Raw genomic sequence first — 24,573 nt, 5'->3', positions numbered from 1 at the left:
CAACAAAAATAAACAATAGGGACCATCCAAGTTAAAAAATTAAGTTAGGGACCCAAAACACAAATTCCCCCAACCACAGGGACCATTCGTGTAATTTATTTTTTACTTTTCGTTTTGTTCATATTTGGGTAACTATTTTTTTTGTACATATCTAGGTAACGAACTTGTTGAAAGCGTTCACATCTATGATTTAACCTGCTATAGCAGGTCATAATGGTCATATGTGAACATTTTCAACAAGTTTGTTACCTAGATGTGTAAAAAAAAAGATAGTTACCCAGATATAAACTTACCGAAAAGTTAATTACCTTAATAAGTCATATTCCCAAAAAGAAATGATAGAGAGGAACATGTAATTTCATCTAAACAACAGGGACTATTTCAGTAATTTGCTCAAATTATTATAAAAACTTATGATTACATTTGTAAAACCAAATCAAACCCCGAGAAACGCACAACTAAAAATCCCCTCGATTTTATTCACTGTTGTTCTTTTGGGACATCGCACTCGCCAGTTCCCTGATTCAGAAACCCATTCGATTTCAATAAATTTAGGGATTGATCCGTCTACTACACAACCCTGAAGAGAAAGAACAAAAAAATTTAGACATTTATAGAAAGGAGAAATAAAGTGGTTTAAATATACACAGAAGGAGGAGGAGGAGGAGGAGCGGAGGCGGGAGGGAGATGATGGGATGAAGACGAAGCTGAAAAATAAGAAGAGAAAGTGGGCAGATGGCAAGAGCTGAGTTAAGTTATAATTATTCAAATAATGGAAGAGGAGGAGCACCCAAATGGTGTTATTACAAGAGAACTACAGTTATCATTTGTTCATTCAACATTGCGATTGCTCTTTACGTTTTCCACAATCTCTACAGTTCCATCTACTCTTACCCTTATCAAGATTTACACAACGGTAAAGTTAGTTCGTTTCGTTTTTTTTTTCATGGCTGTTTTGTTTGTTCATATGTGTAAAACCCAAAACCCGGTTGCGATTTTTGCCCTTTTTTTTTCCAGATTGCAGAGCGGTTTTTGCTTGTTCGAACAAACCCCTAATGTAAATACAATGCTTTTCGTAGTTTCATTTCTCGGAAGTACAAATCTGATGGTTTTATGGAATCAATTTTTCGAACTGTGAAGTTCTATTTTCAAAATCGTCTTTTTTGGTTGAATTTGATGTGTGATTGTTTTTAAAGGTGTTAGCTACACTCCAGATCAAATAAGAAATATGGAAGAATCAGTGCGAATACGGATAGAATCTAAACCTGTAAAGCTCATGGAAATGGTAAGATTCACACTTGATTTTGATTGTTTAATTGTTCATAGATTCATCATTTGATCGTATAATTTGATTAAGTGAGTTCTCCAATTTGTATTCTTAAAAGGTAAAAGAGATCAAAAAACATTTTAATAAAGACGAAGCAATTAAATTACCACAGCCATTGAAACAGAAGCTAACCAATGAGCTCCTAGAAGTTTTGAGAGTCGTGAATGCCAGTTCTAACACAACTTTACAGCATGGTATGTTTATCTTTAGTAATTTATCTTTTGCAAACTTGATTATTCTTTGTATCTTGCTTGTTTCTTAAGTATTCTTTTAAGGAGTAATATTTTATTGGAATCATTTTGGATCGATGCTTAAAAAATAATCAAATATATATATTTCTTGCAAAAGTTGTTCTCATGTCTCATGGGGATCCTTCACCTAACATCGATTATCAAGATGGGACCAATGATTAATGCTTGTTAGGTGTAATTACTGTTGATGCCCTCCTCATCTTCATCATGGATTTACTCTCAACCTCTTGTCTTTGTAAAAGACTTAAATGCCCTCCTCACTTTCTCATGCTATATATCTTAGAACCTAAGAATAGCATCTAAGAAAACATTCTTTCTTATCCATACCTACCTAAAAGGCTAAAATACCCTTGATAAGACATAATTGAGAAATCTCACTAATATTTTGTAATGGTTGTTGATGGGCAAATATGTAAATTTTCAATTCAAAACAAAGCCTATTGTCCTCTACTTCTATCTTATTGAAATCTTTGTGATACACACAGAAGCAATTCAACAATGGAGGAAGCAAAAACTAGAGGAAGCCAAAAGATTAAAACATGGAAAGACGTCAAATTCAACTATCTTAATAGAGGAAGCAGGTATTTCAATCTTCTATAAAGCCTTTAGACCCCTTTTTGTTACACATGACATGACAAAACCTATTTATATTTTATAGGAATACTTGCAAAGTTATTGGAGTTCAATTGGGGTGAGCTATTAGATCAAATTGGTCTCTGGATTCCCATTAATGTCACCACCAATGAGCACAATGACAAACCCGAGGGTGAAGAAGATTTTGGTAACTAAAATAAAACCTTTTTTTTTAAAAAAAAAAGATCATTTATGACAAATAAAAACATAATACCCATATTTCCAGATGACAAGATCCTAGCTGGCAGGCGGCTGCCGCCTGAATGTAATGTGGAACACCATACGGATTATGGTGGTCAAGCAGTCAAATGGGGGCTTACTCATCATAAAGAAAGTGCTTATGATTGTTGTCAAGCTTGTTTGGATCATGCTAAAAATGCTAAACCAAATCAAATTAAATGTAATATTTGGGTTTATTGCCCTGTTGAGGAAGGATGTCATTCTCCAGATATATATGAACATAAACTTCAAGAATGTTGGCTAAAATATGTAAGTTCATTCAAATAATAATATTTAATATGAAAAAAGGGAAGTACAATGCTATAATCTATAACTCATAGTTTTTTGTATGTGATATGCAGGATGAAAAGCCAAAAGTAAACTTTAAAGACATGTATTCAGAAAGTTACAGAAGTCGGTATCCAGATGCACCGATTTTTGTCCCTTGGGTGTCTGGTGTTATCAGTTCTTAATTGGTTCAGACAATTGGAGAAGAAGCTATATTCAGACTAAATAGCATGTTCATGTAAAATCGATCTTTTTGAGTATTCTTCAAGTTCATTTGTGGTTTTGTTTTTAACTGGAGCCAAAAGGCTTGTTGTTTCGTTGATGTCGTTGCTTTTTGTTCTTTTTTGAGTTAAATGCAGGAAATAGAAATATGCATTCATTTATTTGTTTATTCTAGCATCTTACTTTCATTTCTTTTTATTACAACAATGTACTTTAAAAATATATCCAATCTAGAAGTAGCAGCATAATTGTTAATGTTACATAAAGATGTTACCTTTTGCCAACAAAACGTAACATTATTGCTACTAGGATTTTAATCTTCGGGTAGTATTGATAAAAAATTTCGGTCTTAGAAAAAAACATGTCGATAAATAATTTCAACACTAAAACCCATAACATAAGAATTTCGGTTGTGTATGCTATTATCGAAGAAAACCTATATATAATTTTGAGCTCTTGTTTGTATATAACAAAATTGCAAAAATGGTCTTTGTGTTTAGCCGAAAATTTACACTTTGGTCCAAAAAATTTGGACTAGCACCACCGGTCTAAAATAAAGTTTTATTGTGGTTTTGGTGTAATTTAAAAAAAATATACTTAAATTGATGAATTTACCTTTTTTATTTTGTTTCTTATTTTTCTTTTATTACAATAAATAAAAAACGACAGACAAACCCAATCCAACCCAACCCAATGTCTCAACCCCTCCACCTTCTCTTTCCTGCTACTAGACTCGTCTTCCCCATTATTCACATACTTGCCCTCCGGTAAACACTACCACCACCACCCACCCTAACACCATTCTTGCTAGAAACCACTTTCATTCTTACCCGAAACCATCGACAACATATGGAACAATTACGGAGATCTTCATCACGATGTGAACAGACAAAGAAACAATGAGTCGGTAACCCTAGTGTTTTGGTGATCTTCATCACGATGTGAACAAACAAAGAAACAACGAGTCGATAACCCTAGCGTTTTCGTTACCGCCATCATCTTCATTAGAAACCCTAGTGCCGCCATCATCTGTTTTCAGGCGCTCTAACTCGAACCGTCGTTGTAACTCAAAAAGTTTAACATTATCTAGTGTTGTAACTCGACGAACACGACATAACCTTAGAATTATCACGTGCCGACTTTATTGGTGCCGCACATTTCGTTGCCACATTCGCATATAAGAAAACCTAGCTCACGACTTCACCAGTTTGCATGCAGAACTGTTGTTTGTCGGGGGTTCTGTACCTCAATGCCACATTCGCATATAAGAAAACCTAGCTCACGACTTTTTTAGGGTTCCTAGACGGTGGTGTTATCAGAGGAGGAGAGAAACAAGGGAAAATTCATCGTTAGAGTAGTTGGTGTCATACCCATAAAAAAATTCAAGTTTTTGGATCATCGGTACAAGTGAAAAAGATTTTGGATCAAATTCATTTTTTTTTCAAACCATAAGGACCAAATTTGCGGTTTACTAAAAAATTATGATAAAGATCTTAGAGTGTTTTTTTATATAAATATGAAAATTTTTATAATCTAATTTTTATTTTATTTCATTACCTTATGATCTTACCATAATTTGTTATCGGATTGAATGTATTACTTTATTTAATTCTCAGTGTCTGAAATATGATTTTGTCTTAATATAATCTTATTGTATTATTATGTTTGACGTATGATATTATGTTACCATAATCATATTGTGTTTCCTCTGACATAATATATTATTTTACTAATAATACTAAGGGGTGTTTAATATACATGTTGCTAGGTCAGTAAGGTGACCTCTAACTCGGTCTAAATAAGAGTGTTTGATACGATTAGCGTAACATTTTTTGACGTCCTCCTTCATCATCAACGCAACTTGAAACTCCTCCCCGGTCAATTCCGATATGTTCATCATTAGCACTCTCATGCCGATGTCCTTTTGTTTCCGAGCCTCTCTATCCGAAGCAAGTTGTAAAAATTTATCCATTCTATCTTTTATGTCTTGCACATTTTCGCCCATTTCTTTCAAGTCATCCAACTCCGACGCTTTGCTTTTGCTTTTTGATTTGTCCCTTCCTGTCGGTCGGGATGGTGGTGAAACTTTAATGGGCTCATCATCGTTGAGGTTGAAATGAACACGAGCATCCAATGTAGTTTGATCGGATTCAGAAGTTCTTGACCGTTTTGAGCCATTATCAATGTGCTCCTCGATTGTTTTTTTATTTTGCCTTTTTTGTTGTCTTTGAGTAGATTCCAAACTTCGAAAAACTTGAAAGACTTCTTTTGCTCTTTGTGATAAATGTTAAAAGATTTCTCCAAAATCACACCATCACTTTCGCCGCTTCTCCATTGTCGTTTGATGTTGTTATATAAATCGTTAAACAACATAATTTCTTTGTTCGTCTTTCCCCATTTTTAGTGGACTTGATGCTTAGTACAATATGGTTCTATGTTCATTCCTTTGTGGAATCTAGCTCTAACGCGCATTCAAAACCGGTCATGTTTTTGGTCCGCTCCCGTCATCAGATCTTCTGAAACGTCAATCCATGATTGTGCCAACGATAACACTTCATGAGGTTCCCACGGTTTAGAATCCGCATTCTCTTTTCTTTTATTTTGTGGTCGAGCGGGTTGAGTTTCTTGAACAAATTCGGGTTCGGAATCGGAAATGGGTGTTTTTGGTTGTGATTGTGTTTGTGGAACAAATTCCGGTTGAGAAACAAAATCAAAAGGATTAAATTCCAGGTCAGGTTGTGTTTGTGTTTGTGGAAGTGGTTGTGTAGGTCGTTGTGGTTGTGAGATATGTTATGGATAGTAGGGAAGCATTCCGCCATAGTAGTAAAAATGTGGCGAATAAATCGGTTGATCGAATGAAGGTGGTGGGGTTGTGGTGTTTCTAGTGGGTGTTTTTGGGTTGGTAGGCTTTTTGGAAGATGACATTTTGAAAGGTTTTTGAAAGATAAAGATGGTAAAATATGAAGTTTTGTGAGTTATTTTGGTTAAAATGATTATGTATTTATAGTGTTAGTAAAAAAAATTAATTTTTAAAAATTTGACCGTTCCCAACGGTAAAGAAGGCAGCCAATCAAATTCGTTCTCCAAGCGCTCCCGTGTATAGTCGTAGTGCGGCCTTAGCCGAACCCAAACCGCGGTCTAGGTGCAGTGTTCCAGGTGATGTGACACATAAGGTGCGGTCTCAGCCGCAACCACTCCCACCGGTCTAATTAATCAACCGAGTGTCATCTTATTATATGTTATCTATTTTTGGAAAGTAAGTTAAAATGATTTGGGCAAAATTATTCAACATAACATAGCAAGATGCTTTTAAGAAGCAACATCTAACTATTCTTGGTTTGTAATAGAAAACCAATATCGGTTGTAACTATTCAATACAAGATATAACATAAAGATAAAATTGTCATATTTTTCATTTAACACATTTAGTCCAAAGCATAATAAAACAAAATGGAGTTAGAGCTACAAACCCGGTCAGACCTCTCACAGTAATACCTAACTTAGGGCATCTCCGACCCACCCCTAAACTCCATTTTTCCTGTATTTCTTCCCCTATTCTCCTCCAACCTACCCCATTTTCATTTCCATTTTTGGAGATATGAATACTATTCCCTCATATTTGGGGGAATACTATTCATATCTTCAAAAATGGAGTTAAAATTTCGGTTGCCAATTTTAGTCCCTCTCGGATCTTCTGAAACGTCAATCCATGATTGTGCCAACGATAACACTTCATGAGGTTCCCACGGTTTAGAATCCGCCTTCTCTTTTCTTTTATTTTGTGGTCGAGCGGGTTGAGTTTTTTGAACAAATTCGGGTTCGGAATCGGAAATGGGTGTTTGTGGTTGTGATTGTGTTTGTGGAACAAATTCCGGTTGAGAAACAAAATCAAAAGGATTAAATTTCAGGTTGTGTTTGTGTTTGTGGAAGTGGTTGTGTAGGTCGTTGTGCTTGTGAGATATGTTGTGGATAGTAGGGAATCATTCCGCCATAGTAGTAAAAAGGTGGCGAATAAATCGGTTGATCGAATGAAGGTGGTGGGGTTGTGGTGTTTCTAGTAGGTGTTTTTGGGTTGGTAGGCTTTTTGGAAGATGACATTTTGAAAGGTTTTCGAAAGATAAAAGATGGTAAAATATGAAGTTTTGTGAGTTATTTTGGTTAAAATGATTATGTATTTATAGTGTTAGTAAAAAAAATTAATTTTTAAAAATTTGACCGTTCCCAACGGTAAAGAAGGCAGCCAATCAAATTCGTTCTCCAAGCGCTCCCGTGTATAGTCGTAGTGCGGCCTTAGCCGAACCTAAACCGCGGTCTAGGTGCAGTGTTCCAGGTGATGTGGCACATAAGGTGCGGTCTCAGCCGCACCCACTCCCACCGGTCTAATTAATCAACCGAGTGTCATCTTATCATATGTTATCTATTTTTGGAAAGTAAGTTAAAATGATTTGGGCAAAATTATTCAACATAACATAGCAAGATGCTTTAAGAAGCAACATCTAACTATTCTTGGTTTGTAATAGAAAACCAATATCGGTTGTAACTATTCAATACAAGATATAACATAAAGGTAAAATTGTCATATTTTTCATTTAACACATTTAGTCCAAAGCATAATCAAACAAAATGGAGTTAGAGCTACAAACCCGGTCAGACCTCTGACAGTAATACCTGACTTAGGGCATCTCCAACCCACCCCTAAACTCCATTTTTTTCCTGTATTTCTTTCCCCATTCTCCTCCAACCTACCACATTTTAATTTCCATTTTTGGAGATATGAATACTATTCCCCCATATTTGGGGGAATACTATTCATATCTTCAAAAATGGAGTTAAAATTTCGGTTGCCAATTTTAGTCACTCTCATTTTTATTTTATACTCCCTCCGTCCCAAATTAATTGTCTACATTTGACTTTTGAATTCTTTTTTCTTCAACTTTGACCTTAAATATTTTTATTTGTGTTATATTTACTTGATGAAACTTATAACAATGAACAAACATTTAAAATAAAATCCATTCATATATTTTGCATCACGTATTATCTATCAAAAAACAAAAATATTTAAAGTCAAAGTTAAAGAAAAAAATTTCAAAAGTCAAATGTGGACAATTAATATGGGACGAAGGTAGTACATTTTTAGTTTATTTTTGTCTATTAATTATAATTTAAATGCAATATTTAATATTTTTAATATCATGTTATATACTAGTTTATATTAATTAATCGTAAATATAGAGTTTAATACTTATTTATCGAATTCATATAAAAAATTAAATATATACTAAAGATTTGAAACACAGTAACATAATTGATAAAATATAGTAATCAAATATGATCGTGTTCTTGATATATTTATTATAAATATAATCTTATTTATTTAATAATTACTTATAATAAAGTAATAATTAATTTAAATTTATTATATATAAACATTTTATGTATGATAAGATAATTTGTAATATTTTTATAATGAAAAAATATAATATATATTTGTTAATGGTGAGATGTCAAGTCCACCAAGCAAATTACACCATTTGTTTGCAAATAAAACGTAATATAATGGTAAAAAGGGGTATCGATCCTCGGGGAAATGGTTGTATTCAATCACCAATGCAATCCAATAGAACTAGTGAAATTAAACTAACTAACTATAATTAAACTAAAAGGGGGGGGGTGTTATGATTGCTTGAAAACGAAAAAAAAAAACTTGAATAACTAAATACTTGCAATTAAGCAAGAAAGTGAGATGCTCACAAATGTTGGGAACAATTGGTTAACCAAGGCAATTCAACACAATGAACATTTGTGTGCTTATCATTAGGATCCAACATGAAGCTTCTCATTCATCCCAAATTGGTTATAGCAATCATGAAGCATGATATGCCAAGATTCCTCTTAGGTAGTATGGAGGTTGGTGAAGCCCACAACACACATTCTTAATCAAGATCAAGGGTTTAATTGAAGCAATTGGACCCAAGAAGTTAATTAGCCTTAAGAAAGAAGGAATCCCCAATTCCTAGAGGATGTCAATGCTTACACATCCATAAAGGAGCTATGATTCATAAACTAGAGATGATTTTTACCATCATAAAGCCCTTGTTCTAAGTTAATTCAATGATTCAATGCAAAACCAAAGAAATAAACTAACAATAGCTCATTCAAGTGCCAAGCTCATGATCAAAGCATTAAACAAGTATAAGAAATATGATCTAGAACCATAAACATAAGATAATTGATAATCTAGCATGAATCCTTCAAAATCCCACAAACATTCAAAGGTTTTAACCAAAGTTAACCAATATAAAGAGTTTAGCCACTCATGGCAATAGAACAACAATCACAAAAGTCTAATTGCATAAAGAAACTACCAAAAATCTTGGAAAGATGAAGAGAAATGAGTCTTGAGCTTCAAAAATCGCTTCCTACAGGTCTCCAATGGTGTCAAATCGAAGTTATGGCTGCTAGGTCTGATACCCAAGGTAATGGCAAGCCAAATGACCAAAATGCCCAAACTGGGCAGTTGCGCGGGTACCCGCGCGACGAAAATTCCACCCACGCAAATGTTGTTGTAATGCTATTGGTCCTTCATTCCAGCACTCCACCCTTCCACTACCAAAGATTCCTTTGGTCCCCTCCATATCCATGTGATTCAAATCAGCCAATCATCTTTTATCTTCAAATGTGGATGCTCCAAACCCAAAATTAATTATCCATGATCCATCTTCACAAGCCCACTTCATCCAAGCCTTTATCTTTTTAAGCCCAAATCTCCTTTGGTGGATCCGCCAAGCCCAATAGCGCCTCGAGAGCCCACAAGTCCGTCTTCGCTTTAATCCATAATCGCGATAAGCTCCAAAACCCTGTAAAATACCTCATGCAACATAAAAAGCACCCGGTACGATCCATACTAAAGAAAATAAATAAAATACAATGCAATAATGATAAAAAGATCTAAAAATCTAAAATAAACTAATAAAAATAAGGAACTAAAATAAGCTATCAAATCACCCCAAGCTTAAACCTAACTTGTCCTCAAGTTAGAACAAGACTAATATGAGATCGGGATGCCATAAACCACATTCTCAACCACTTGATGGGCGAATAGATCACGGCTGGATGTAGTCGCGGTGTGCAAGACAAAGGAAACAGAGATGCGCCCAGTGGGGGCACTTTAAATCACCAATGTAGACCATAGTGCACGAAGGAAATGCGCCTCTTCACACACTATGATTCCTACATTTGTCAGGCTAAAGTGTATAGTACGAAATAGGGCTTTGCGGCGCGGCCTCCGGGCAAACATCCGGTTTCAGAGGTTTCTCCCTTGTACTGTCCTTTACAGTCTACCGTCTCATCGTCAAGGCCTTTTCTCACCAAAAATAAAAAATAAATAAATAAAATAATAAAAATTCTACTTAACCTAAATCTTAAACCTAACAACTTAAATCTTCAATCTTGAACTTCTGTTATTTGGTCTTCAGCCTCTTTGATGCTTGATATTCAGTCTTCTTATTTCTCTCGTTTTTTTTGTTTTTTTTTTAACAAAAGCCTTGAACTTGGATTCTTGTTCTTCTTTTTGTGTTGCTCTTTTTCTTCATTTTTCATCTTTGTTTTTGTTGCTTTTCTTTAATCTTCTTCATTGTTTCTTTTTGTCTTCACTTTTCCAATTTCTTCATTTTTTTTGTGTTTTCTTCTTTGAAGGTCTAAGGAATTTCACCATGTAACAAATGATCGAGGCTAACATGAACGCCTAATGATCATTGACAATGTGCCAAGATCGACTAAAAAGGGTGGGGAATGACTCAAAAATGGGTGTTACCGAAAAGACTTGGTCCCAAAAGATGTGAATTGGGGGACCCACTTCAAAGTTCATCAAGCACCTTAATGCAAGGTGTGATAAACAGAATCTATCTAACTATCTACTCTAGACTCCTAAAAAAAATAACCTATCTTAAAAAGGTGGTGAGAATCTAACTAAGTAAGGCTCGGACGAAACTCGGGAGTACTAAGGGGTACTCCCCCCAAAACCAAGATGCGAGTCTTCAATATCTTCAATGTCTTCATAATACCTTATCGGGCTAATCTTTGCTCGCACACATTGGCATGACCAACCACATCCCTCCGCACCTAGACCCAATCAAGCTACCTGCATCTGACCCCCACACAAGCGGTCTTAAAATGGTCTGTGAGGCTCGAAACGTGTCCCACTTATCAAATACAAGGAATTCCATATCAAGACCCGGGACCAATCTATGATTCAATACTTATGACTCGGTGCTCTGGTACCTGTAGGGATGAGAAGACAAGAGAGAAAAAAATGCATGAACTTAAAGTAGGATGCATCTAAAAAAATATGAAAATTAGAAAAGAAAGAAAGAAAATATGCAATGTTTTTGAATTTTTCATGCAATTTTTATGAATGACCTAAATGAGTTACTCTAAATGCAACTATATACAACCTAAATGCAATAAAAATAAAAATATAAGAATACCTCACCCCAAGCTTAAAATTTAGCATTGTCCTCAATGCTTAGGATGAGAGTAAGGAAGGATCATACCGGGATCAAGGTGGAGGAGGCCCACGAGGGGGGTAACCGTCGTCGGGCCGAAAGTGATACCAAAGATCCTCCATGTAGTTATTGGCGCGGGCTTGCTGCTCCTCGATGCGGTGAATGGCTGCTGTGTTCCGGTTGCCCTGGAGGCGCAATGAGGCAAGCTGACTGTAGATATCAAGAGGGAATTCATGCTCGGGATCGGGCTCATTGTGTTGCTGATAGGAGTGGTACTCTTGTTGCAGCTGAAAATGTGATACCGAAGGCTGATCATAGTAAGGTGGTGGCCATTGTCGGATCGGGAGGTCATAATGGTCTTCGGCCTGAAATGGGCTACCAGCATTGGAATTGTCGACATGCATTTCATCATCATCATCGTGTAACTCTTCAGGCAAGAACCAAGTTTCAGGCTCGCTGGTGGAAAAGGCGGAGATGCTAGGATTAGGCAAGATGTAAACTGGTTCCTTGACATGATTGAGCCAAGAAAAATGGTTATGACGGGTAGGATGAGGCATCAGTAATTCCATCCGGGTGAGGGCTATGCAGTCACAGAGGTAGAGAGGTGGATCATCCACTGGCACATACTCAGATTCGGGAAAGTGAAGGCCCACACCCAAACCAATTATGGTAATGAAACCTCCGATGCAAATATCGCCAGTGGTCTTCGTGCGAAGGCTGTCACACTTATCCAAGAAAAAAGTGGCGAAACCGGGGCAAGACCAATGTAGCTGGCTCATGCAATAGAGGAAATAGAGCTCGACTGTGTTTATTTGTCCCGACTCATGACGAGCAAAGATGGAAGTTGAAAGGATTCGGTGGGTGATTCTCCAACAAGGATGGATGATGTAAGGATTTTTTTGGCGACTTGGATTGAAGTTTGGAAGACTTGTTATTTGAGTCCAAAACTCTACATTAGGCACGCGTTTGAATCGAGTCCACTGATGGCTATAGATGTCGGTGTTAAAGGGACTGTATGTGCCCATGATGGTGTTGAGGGTGTCGTATGTGAGTCAGTGCTGCCGACCATGGAGTTTAAATGTAAGCACCCCTGCTGCGTCATCCTGTGCATAAGTGGAGAGGAACTCTAGTGTGGGTTGTTGGTAAGTGCGCGCGGAAAGATCGAGGAATTCTTGCCAACCTATGTTGAAGAACAGTTGTTGCAGGCAATCGTCAAGGCCAAGGTGCGTCATTGAGTTTTGGTGGTAAAATTTGGCGAATTGCACGTTTTTGGAGGTTTGACCGAAATTGTTTGATTTTTGCACTCGTGAGGACAAGGTTACCCGCACGATCGGTATTCTCGGTTGACGCTTTTTTTGTGGATTGCGAGGATGAAGCCTCACGGGAAGAACCATGAGAGGCGTGAATGGTTTTGTCCCTTGCCATTGTACCTATTAATAAACCTAGCAAACACAAAAACTTGGCCAAAATTATCCCTCACACTCGCCTCACACCAATCCAAACGATCCAAATAGCAAAAATATAAATCGGGCAAAATTCCAAACTTGCAATTTGGCACAAGTCAATGCAATCCAATCAATTCAAAGCAAACTAAGGCTAATTCAAATCAATCGAATGCATAGCACAAGCCTATTAAAATTAGAAGTTGAATGCAATAAAATTAAAAGAAATGTACCAATTTCGTGTGTTGAAACACGCAAATAAATCCGTAAAAACCGCACCCCAAGCTTGAATTGAACCCGTAAGGTTGAATCTTTTGAATCTCCAGTGAGAAACAAAAATTTTGAAATTTTTGGTTAAAACGAGTGACGGCGGCCGGCAGCGGCGACAGACGGTGGCCGGCGGCGGAGCTAGGGTTTCGGGCGAGGAGATTTTCCCGAATTAACAGTAGATCGGCGTGTGGTAGAGTGTTTGGTGAATAATGCCCCAAGAAATTTTTGAATTTGACGGAGATTTGGCGTCAGAATCGGGTTTTGTTTGGTTTTCCGGCGAGGTAGAGGACGGTGGTTGCTTGCGGTTTACCGGTGAAAGAAAAGTGGGGGTTTGGTCGGAATTATGTGGGGAATAGGGTGGTGGTGGAGCGCCGGGGGTAGCAGCGATCGGGGAGGCTGCAGGCGCGATTTGCACTTTTCTGGCGACGAAGGGGGCTGCGAGTGGGGCTGGCTGCAGGAGACTGATGTGAGCGACCGGCCACGGAGCTGGGTGGAAGCGCTGACCGACGTCTTTGATTTATTGCGGCGGCAGGCGGTGACTAGTCGGGATCGTCGGCCGGAGGAGGAAAGGTGGCGGAGGTGTCGCTGCGATGGGAGGAATAAGGGGGGAAGGTTTTGGTCCGACGGGTTTGCAAGGTTGTATAAGCTGGGTCTTAAATGATTCGGGCATGGGTCGGGTATGTGGCGGGTATGGAGCGGGCTACCGGGTGGGGCGGGTGAGTTGTGGGTAAAATGGGTCGGCCGCGCAAGGAAGGTTGCAGCTTGTTCTTGGGCGCGCAAGCATCTGCGAGGGTGGAGTTAGGCTGCGCAGACTAATCAGATGCAACTCTATGTTGGGGAAGTTGGAACTCGGAACTTGCGCGGTTGGGGGCCGGTCGCGCAACGGCTGCGCGGGTACTCGCGCAAATTTCAAATTTTTGGCATTTTTTCAAACTTCACCAAAATCATTGCTAGATTTCCATATGCTTATTTGTAGACCAACTTCAAGCTTAGAAACACCCAAAACTTCAAGCGGAGATTATTTATTTACAACGCATTTATTTAACGTCTTTGCCAAGACTTAGCCCCGCTTCCGTCAACCTTCGTAATTCGGATTTTCCAATGTTATGTTGTCAAATTCTCCTGTGTCAAACCCTTCATAAAATGGTTTCAAGCGGTGCCCATTCACTTTGAATATTTGATTTGTTTCCAAACTCTTAATTTCAACCGCACCGTGATCAAACACTTTTATAACAATAAAAGGTCCGTGCCATCGAGATCGCAACTTTCCCGGGAATAGCTTTAAGCGTGAATGATAAAGAAGAACTTTTTGGCCCGGAATAAAATGCTTACGAGTGATGTGTTTGTCGTGAAATGCTTTTGTCTTATCTTTGTAGATGCTTGCATTTTCATAAGACTCGTTCCTCAACTCCTCGATTTCTTGAAGTTGCATCTTTCGATGCTTTCCGGATTCTTCAAGATTGAAATTACACTTTTTAACCGCCTAATATGCCTTATGTTCCAATTCCACCGGTAAATGACAAGACTTTCCATAGACGAGGCGGAATGGAGACATACCAATTGGAGTTTTGTAGGCGGTCCGATACGCCCACACTGCATCTTCTAACTTCAAGCTCCAATCTTTTCGTGTGGTGTTGACCGTCTTTTCAAGAATTTGCTTGACTTCTCTATTTGACACTTCGGCTTGGCCGTTCGTTTGTGGATGATAAGCGGTTGATATCCGGTGTGTGACACCATATCTTTTCATCATGGCTTCCATCATTTTGTTGCAAAAATGAGTGCCCCTATCACTCACCAAAGCTCTCGGTACACCATATATTGCAAAAATGTTTGACTTCAAGAAGTCAATCACAGTTTTGGAATCATCATACCTTGTAGCCTTTGCTTCAACCCACTTTGATACGTAATCAACCGCCAAGAGTATATAAGTGTATCCGAAAGAGACAGGGAAAGGGACCATGAAATTGATTCCCCATACATCAAAGATTTCGCAAATGAGGATAGGGCTTTGAATCATTTCATGCCTCGTGGATACGGTTCCCGTTCTTTGACATCTATCACAACTTTTGCAAAATAGATAGGTATCCCTTGACATTGTTGGCCAATAGAGTCCACATTCTAAAACCTTTCGCATGGTTTTGTTTTGACCAAAATGTCCTCCGCATGCATACTCATGACAAAACTTCAAGATTGATTCGACCTCATTTTGATGAACACACCGCCGTATTAGTTGATCCGGACAATGTTTCCAAAGATAAGGATCGTCCCATACGTAGTATTTCGAATCACTCTTCAACTTGGCTTTTTGGTACTTGGTAAATGCGTGAGGAATTTCTTTAGTAACCAAGTAATTCAAAATATCCGCATACCATGGGATGGTGTTTGAAATGTAGAAGAGGTGCTCATCCGGGAATTCATCAAGGATAGAAGATGAGGAGTCACCAATATTCAACCGACTTAAGTGGTCCGCAACTAGATTTTCGGCACCACTTTTGTCCTTTATCTCAAGGTCGAATTCTTGTAAAAGAAGAATCCACCGAATCAGCCGTGGCTTGGCATCTTTCTTGGTCATGAGATACTTCAATGCGACATGGTCGGAGTATACAATCACTTTTTTTCCGAGAAGGTATTGCCGGAATTTCTCCAAGGTGAATGCAATGGCTAGAAGTTCATTCTCGGTGGTTGAGTAATTGGCTTGAGCATTATCCAAGGTTTTGGAGGCATAGTAGATGATATGTGATGTTTTGCCCTCCTTTTGACCTAAGACCGCTCCAATTGCAAAATTGCTTGCATCACATATTATTTCAAAGGGAAGCTCCCAATTTGGAGGTTGGATTATTGGAGCGGAAGTGAGCAAGGCTTTGAGTTTATCAAAGGCTTCTTGACATGCAACATTGAAGTCAAAATCAACATCTTTTTGGAGAAGGAGGCACATCGGACGCGTAATCTTCGAGAAATCTTTGATAAATCTTCTATAGAATCCCGCATGGCCCAAGAAAGATCTTACTTCTCTAACACATGTTGGGTAAGGAAGGGTTTGGATGACATCAATTTTGGCTTTATCAACTTCAATTCCCTTTTTGGAGATGATGTGTCCCAAGATGATGCCTTGATTGACCATAAAGTGACACTTCTCAAAGTTTAACACCAACTTTTTCTCAATGCATCTTTTCAAAATCTTCTCAAGATTATCCAAGCATTCATCAAACAAATTGCCATACACCTTGAAGTCATCCATGAACACTTCAATTATATTTTCTACATACTCTGAAAAGATGCTCACCATGCATCTTTGGAATATGGCGGGGGCATTGCATAATCCAAAGGGCATCCGCTTGTAGGCAAACGTGCCAAAAGGGCATGTGAAGGTTGTCTTGTCTTGATCTTCGGGGGCAACGGGTATTTGATGAAAACCCGAGTATCCATCGAGACAACAATAATGTGACTTGCCCGCCAATCTCTCGAGCATTTGGTCGATGAAAGGAAGAGGAAAGTGATCTTTTCGTGTGCTTGAATTCAACTTTCGATAATCAATGCATACCCTCCATCCATTTTGAACTCGAGTGGGTACCATTATTCCTTTGTTATTCTCAACAACCGTGATTCCCGTTTTCTTGGGAACCACTTGAACCGGACTAACCCACTTGGAGTCGGAAATCGGGTAAATCATATCTGCATCAAGGAGTTTGATTATCTCTTTCTTGACAACTTCCATCATGGGAGGATTTAATCGTCTTTGAGCTTCCCTCCTAGGCTTACAATCATCTTCCATGAGTATCTTGTGAGTGCATACATTAGGGATTATCCCCTTAATGTCCGCTATTGTCCACCCCATGGCCTCTTTACGATCTTTCAAGACTTCAATCAATTGGTTTTCTTCAAAGTCTTTCAATTAAGAAGAGATGATCACCGGTAGAGTTTCATCTTGACCTAGATAAGCATATTTCAGATGGCTAGGCAAGACTTTCAATTCAAGCGTGGGTGGGTGGATTATGGAAGGTGGCATCTTGTTTGGAGAATGAGATAAGGTAACTTGAGAAAAATCCTTTTTTGTTGAGTTGTTAAGTTCTAAAGTCTTCACAATCTCTTCAACTTCGGAGTCCAATGTATACATATCCAATGTTTTCTTCAAACTTTCAACATCAAAACTCATGTTGAGCACCATCTCCAAAAGATCCCCATGTGATAACTCGAATAATTCTTGGGTGATTGGTTCAATCACATCAACCCGATATAATGGAGAAATGTTGCTAGGGTATCTCATGGCTTCAAAGATGTTGAAGTGAATGATCTCTCCGTCAAATTCCATTGTGATCTTCCCATTATGGACATCAATAATTGTGTGAGTGGTATTAATGAAAGGTCTTCCAAGAAGGATCATAGATGACTTGGAAGGGGTCTTCTCTTCAAGGTCAATGACATAGAAGTCCGCGGGAAATACTAGTTGATTGACTTGAACTAGTACATCCTCCAACACACCTCTTTGAAATACACTTGACTTGTCCGCTAATTGAATGATGACTTCGGTTTCTTCCAAAGGTCCAACATTGAGAGATTGAAAAACCGAGTATGTCATTACATTGATTGAGGCTCCAAGATCTAACATGGCACTTTCAACATGCAAGTCACCAATGGTACATGGAATAGCAAACATGCCCGGATCCTTGCATTTGGGTGGAAGCTTCTTTTGGATAACCGCGGACACATTGGCATTGACTTAAATCTTTTCATTCGCCTTAAACTTCCTCTTATTAGTGCACAAATCCTTAAGAAATTTGGCATAGCGCGGAATTTGCTTTATGACATCCAATAGTGAAATGTTGATTTGAACTTTTCGGAAAGTCTCAAGAATTTCTTTCTCTTCCTCTTGTTTCTTGGAAAAGGCTAACCGAGAAGGGAAAGGTGGTGGTATGACCAATGGCTTGATAGGCTTGTTGGAAGAGTCGGGTTTGTCAATGTTGGGAACAACCGGTTCCTTTGAAGTAGCTTCAACCTTCGGAGGATCAATAATAATAACCTCATCTTCTTCTTCTCTTGAAACTCTTTTGGGGTTGCTTTCTACAAGGGTTTTCCCACTTCTTTAAGTTATTGCACTCACATTGGGATTCTTCTTGGTTTGAGATGGAAGTTTACCCCTTTGTTCCATCTTGTTGAGAGCGGTGGCCAAGTCTCCAATTTGTGCTTGAATGTTTGAGAAAGTGTTCTTGGTCTCTTGTTGAAATTGGGTTTGGCTTTGAGCAAGAGAAGTGACGAGTTCTTGAAGGCTCATTTGATGGTTACCACTTGATTGGCCGTGTTGTGGAGGTTGTTGGTAATTTGGAGGGTTATAAGAAGTTTGTGGATATGGAGGTTTTTGGGAAGGATATGGCGGATGTTGGGGTCTCATCAAAATGTTTGGTGGATTTTGCTTTGGTGGGTATGGGTTGTTTGGGTTATTCCGCCAATTTGGGTTGAAGTTGTTTTGAAATCCTGTGGGTCTTGGTTGACCTTGATATCCGCCCATTGCATTCACATCTTCTGGTTCACTTCCAAGTGTGGGACACTTATCTGTGTAATGCCCCGTCATGGCACAAATACCGCATACCATCAATTGTTGACCACTTCCCACCACCATTTGACTTAGCACATTAGTCAAATCCAAGAGCTTTGATTCCAAGTGTTGAGTGTTGCTAACTTCACCAACCACTTGTGGAGAATTTCTCTTCATGTCATTTCTAGTCCCAAAGTTCCTTTGATTTTGAGAAATGGTTCCAAAAAGTGATCTTATCTTTTGAGGTGTCTTGTTGAAGATGTCACCACCACTTGAAGCATCAATCATCCTTCGATCTTTTTCATTCATACCCTCATAAAATTGTTGAAGAAGTAGTTGTTCGGGAATATTGTGTTGAGGAAAACTTGTACACAAGTTGTTGAATCGCTCCCAAAAATCATGAAAAGTCTCATTCTCCCCTTGACGAATCCCCAAAATGTCACTTCTTTGACTTGATATCCGGGAGGTGGGATAGAACTTGCTATTGAAGGCCTTGAGTAACTCTTCCCATGTGTGGATAGATCCCGGTGGTAAGTTGAATAACCACTCTCTAGCTTTATCTTCCAAGGTGAGCGGGAAAGCGGTTAGCTTGAAATCATCCAATGTCACGTTTTCGGGCAACATGCTAACACATATCATATGAAAGGACTTCAAATGCCTTTGAGGATCTTCTCTATCCAAACCATGGAACTTGGTGAGTTGATGTATGAAACTTGACTTCAATTCAATCCCTCGGCGGTTTGCGAGATAAACAATACCAAGAGGTGTGTGAGTAACATCCGTCTCCATCATTTGTCGAAGTGTCAACTCTTGAGGGGGGTTGGGTGGATTGGGGTTATTGGGATATTGTTGCAAGTAATTGGGTGGTTGTTGGTAAGGTGGGTATGGGTATTGTTGGGGATTGTAGATTGGTGGTGGATAAGGTTGGTAGTTTGGGTATTGGTTGTAGGGAGGTTGTTGTTGGGGGTACATTGGGTTTTGGTACATTGGAGGGTGTTGGTAATTGGGTTGATTTGGGTAATGTACTTGTTGAACTTGAAAAGCATTGTTTTGAGGTTGGTTGTTTTGGTGGAATTATTGGTTTTGTGGTTGTGGTTGTTGATAATTGGGTTGGTTTTGAGGAGGGGCTTGATTCCAAGGTGGCATATCAATGAGAGGTTCTTGTGGTTGTTGTCTTGGTTGATGGGGTGGTGTATTGCATCTTGATTGTTTGGGTTTGGGTTGGGATTGTGAGGCGGAGTGTGATTCATGGCTATGTAGTTTTCAAACGGAATGTCTTCAAAGGAATGACCAACAATTGGAGAACTCGGCTCAGTGTCGGTATCACTTGAAGTGTGAACTTGGTCTTCTATGTTGATTAGTGGAGAAGAGGAAGAAGCTTGAACTAGTTGTTGTTGCTTTGCTTGTTTGGCTAACTTTTTCAACCTTTTTGCTTCTTTTTCAATTTTCGGATTGTAGAGTAGTTCACCGGTTCTTGTAGACCTAGGCATAAACAATCAAATAACAATAACCAATTTCCCCGGCAACGGCGCCAAAACTTGGTGGGATGTCAAGTCCACCAAGCAAATTACACCATTTGTTTGCAAATAAAACGTAATATAATGGTAAAAAGGGGTATCGATCCTCGGGGAAATGGTTGTATTCAATCACCAATGCAATCCAATAGAACTAGTGAAAATAAACTAACTAACTATAATTAAACTAAAAGGGGGGGGGGTGTTATGATTGCTTGAAAACTAAAAAAAAACTTGAATAACTAAATACTTGCAATTAAGCAAGAAAGTGAGATGCTCACAAATGTTGGGAACAATTGGTTAACCAAGGCAATTCAACACAATGAACATTTGTGTGCTTATCATTAGGATCCAACATGAAGCTTATCATTCATCCCAAATTGGTTATAGCAATCATGAAGCATGATATGCCAAGATTCCTCTTAGGTAGTATGGAGGTTGGGGAAGCCCACAACACACCTTCTTAATCAAGATCAAGGGTTTAATTGAAGCAATTGGACCCAAAAAGTTAATTAGCCTTAAGAAAGAAGGAATCCCCAATTCCTAGAGGATGTCAATGCTTACACATCCATAAAGGAGCTATGATTCATAAACTAGAGATGATTTTTACCATCATAAAGCCCTTGTTCTAAGTTAATTCAATGATTCAATGCAAAACCAAAGAAATAAACTAACAATAGCTTATTCAAGTGTCAAGCTCATGATCAAAGCATTAAACAAGCATAAGAAATATGATCTAGAACCATAAACATAAGATAATTGATAATCTAGCATGAATCCTTCAAAAACCCACAAACATTCAAAGGTTTTAACCAAAGTTAACCAATATAAAGAGTTTAGCCACTCATGGCAATAGAACAACAATCATAAAAGTCTAATTGCATAAAGAAACTACCAAAAATCTTGGAAATATGAAGAGAAATGAGTATTGAGCTTCAAAAATCGCCTCCTACAGGTCTCCAATGGTGTCAAATCGAAGTTATGGCTGCTAGGTCTGATCCCCCAAGGTAATGGCAAGCCAAATGACCAAAATGCCCAAACTGGGCAGTTGCGCGGGTACCCGCGCGACGAAAATTCTACCCGCGTAAATGTTGCTGTAATGCTATTGGTCCTTCATTCCAGCACTCCACCCTTCCACTACCAAAGATTCCTTTGGTCCCCTCCATATCTATGTGATTCAAATCAGCCAATCATCTTTTATCTTCAAATGTGGATGCTCCAAACCCAAAATTAATTATCTATGATCCATCTTCACAAGCCCACTTCATCCAAGCCTTTATCTTTTTAAGCCCAAATCTCCTTTGGTGGATCCGCCAAGCCCAATAGCGCCTCGAGAGCCCACAAGTCCGTCTTCGCTTTAATCCATAATCGCGATAAGCTCCAAAACCTTGTAAAATACCTCATGCAACATAAAAAGCACCCGGTACGATCCATACTAAAGAAAATAAATAAAATACAATGCAATAATGATAAAAAGATCTAAAAATCTAAAATAAACTAATAAAAATAAGGAAATAAAATAAGCTATCAGTTAACATCTAATTAGTAGAGGGTGTATTTGGCAATATATATAAGTTATAAAAATGGAATATTTTAGAATATACTTTTTGAAGTAAAAAATGGAGTAGAAAACCGAGTAGGGTTGAAGATGAAACACTATTACCCTATTTTTACTTCATTTATGGGGAAAAAATAAAAATGAGTTGGAGATGGTCTCAATAGCTATTAAATAATTCCTAAAATAAAAATAATAATATAAAGTTAGAAAAACAATTATTTTTAAGAAAAAACATTTATCAGATGGAGGATAGCCTTTTCTATAATGTTAAAAAAAATGTTACAAAAACAATCATTTTTAGTAAAAAAAATCTCGATCATAAAGCTACAAAAAATAGTTATTTTAAGAAAAACACCAATAGAAAGGAAGTTACAAAGCTAGTTATTTAAAAAACATAGATCTGAAAGTTAAAAAACAATTATTTTCAAAAAACATCAATCATTAAGTTATAAAAACAGCTATTTTTTTCTTTAAAAAAAAACATCAATTAACCGGTTATAAAAGAATTGTTATTTTAGAAAAACCATCAATCCGTAAGTTACAAAAAATAATTATTTTTAAAAAACCTCGATCTAAATGTTACAAGAAACTATTATTTTCAGACAAATAAATATCCTACGCCACACAAAGAAAATTCGGTAAGATTATAGGAAAATAATTTACTATATCATAAAGAAAAAAAATACAGTAAGATTACAACAATACAATATTGTATATCAAATCGAGAGAGTAGAATAAGAATGTAGTAAAATAATATCTTCTATTAAACATAGAAAATACAGTAAGATTATAATAAAATAATATCATGTGTCAGATAGTGAGAATACAATAATATCATGTGTCAGATAGTGAGAATACAGTAAAATTATAGTAAGATAATACTCTTTTGGAGACAGATAAAATACAATAAGATTATAGTAAAATAATAAAGTAAAATTATAAAAAATAGTAAATTTAGAAAACCCTTAAGTTTTCAATTGTGTTTTTTTTAAAAAGCCATCGTATTTGCTTTTATTGGCTAAAATCTCCAATATGTAAACAATTATGGTTTTTTTTTTCGTTTTATATAAACAATTGTCGTTTTGTTGTTATTTTCTATAAACATTTCGGTTAAATAACTCATGACTTAATCGTTAAAGAATTTTTATGAAGTTGTTTACTTTCAATTTATCATCACAAGCTTGTAAAATTAGCAATGAATCAGTGACGGAGCTTGAGCTTTTGATTTAGGGGGGCCGAAAGTATAATAAGTATGAAAATCGGAGAACAGGGGGGGCCAAAGCCAAATTTTATAGCTTTTGGGCCTAATATGTAAAAATTCTAATACTTAAGGACTAGTTATGACAAAAAAAACAGGGGACTACAACCCCTCCTGGCCCCATGAAGATCCGTCCCTATATGGTTGATGCCTAATTTTTTTATTGATAGCAATCATTTTTCTGATAGTAGTAACGATTTATTTTTTATTGAAAATATTAAACTCTTAAATTGAGATATTGTTGAGAGTCTAGTCATTGTAGGTGCGGATTGGTTCGTCAAATATTTATAAAGGAATTAGAATTGAAATTGGAATTGGAATTGAAAAATGAATCGGTAAAGAATTTGAATCCAAATTCATATACCTGTTTGGTTGGTAAAAAATAGAATTTGAATTATTTCCAGATTTTATTTGGTTGACAAGAAATAGAATTGTAATCTATATAAAATAACATAATTTTTTTTTCTGTCTGTTTTGTTTAATTTTACTTTGTTTTCTATCTTATATTTAAAGATATATTATAAAAACTATAAAAATAGTAAATTTTCATTTTATTAATTGAGCATTCATTACAGTGGTGGTGGTGGTGGGTGGTAGTGGTGGGTGGTAGTGGCAGTAATGGTGGGTGGTGGCAGTGGCTGGTGGTGGCGGTGATGGGTAGTGGTAGCGATGGTGGTGGTAGTGGTAGTTGTGGCAGTGGCGGTGGTAGGTGACGATAGGTGGTGGCGTCGGCGGTGGTAGGTGGTGATGGTGGTGACGGTAGGTGGGTGTGGTGGCGGTTGTGGTAGCAATGGTGGTGGTAGTGGTGGATGGTGGTGATGACAATGGTGGTGGCGGTGGTGGTGGTGGTAGTGGTGATGAAGACGGGTGGTGGTAGCAGTGGTAGTAGTGGAGGGGGTAACAGGTTGTAGTGGCGGTGATGGTAAAGGTTATGTTGTGAAATGAAACAAGGGTGATAAAGTAAAATGTCACTTTCCTTCATAGTAAGAAATTAATTTCATCATCTTTTTGAAGGAAAGTGTTTTCCCGCATTTGACGGGTTGTTTTTTCATTTAGGATTCAATTCCATCATACAAAGTTGAACCAAACACTGAAATATGGTGAAATTTGAATCTTTTTCCCTCAAATTCCATTCAATTCCAGTGAACCAAACATAACCTACTATTGTGTATTTTTAATATACAAAACTAACTTCTTGTTTAAAACATATGCAAATATAAATTACAAATACAGAAGGCAATGGCTAAGGGTTCAACTTGTAACATCCCAAAAATCAGAGTAAAATTTTCATTTTTTGAAAAACAATCTAAAGACCATAATTGTTTACAAGTTAATGTTTCCAAGAGTAATAATCAAATCAGAGTATCCTAGAAATCCAAAATCGTAAAAATCAAGACGATATGCACGATCATGCCTTTGCTTTCCTACGATCGTCTGAAGTATCTGAAACTGTAAGCCAAAACTTAGTGAGTTTCCCCAAAAGTACCACACACAACATATAACATATACAATCATGCATGCTAGGTCCAATTAGTCATCGGACTGGAATACCTT

At 37.6% G+C, this 24,573-nt stretch overlaps 1 protein-coding gene across 2 annotated transcripts; it reads left to right on the top strand.

The window, feature by feature from the left end:
- The first annotated feature begins 436 nt into the window (after positions 1-436).
- LOC145122800 (uncharacterized) lies at positions 437-3,109 on the top strand. 2 transcript variants are annotated; one of them, XM_079058373.1, is made up of 7 exons: positions 437-916; positions 1,197-1,285; positions 1,386-1,521; positions 2,067-2,159; positions 2,237-2,359; positions 2,438-2,700; positions 2,793-3,109. In XM_079058373.1, exons 1-7 carry the CDS (start codon positions 736-738, stop codon positions 2,901-2,903), a joined length of 996 nt encoding a protein of 331 aa, XP_078914499.1. In that variant the 5' UTR covers positions 437-735; the 3' UTR covers positions 2,904-3,109. The 2 variants fall into 2 exon arrangements, with proteins under 2 accessions (XP_078914499.1, XP_078914497.1); XM_079058371.1 differs by having other exon boundaries at positions 2,064-2,159.
- The last annotated feature ends 21,464 nt before the right edge of the window (positions 3,110-24,573 follow it).

The sequence above is a fragment of the Lactuca virosa genome, chromosome 6 (genome assembly GCF_052849685.1).
Source record: "Lactuca virosa cultivar CGN04683 chromosome 6, Lactuca_virosa_CGN04683_v6, whole genome shotgun sequence".
NCBI classification, from domain to species: Eukaryota; Viridiplantae; Streptophyta; class Magnoliopsida; order Asterales; family Asteraceae; genus Lactuca; species Lactuca virosa.
The sequence above is the reverse complement of the archived record's forward strand: the minus strand, read 5'-3'. Positions and strand labels throughout refer to the sequence as shown.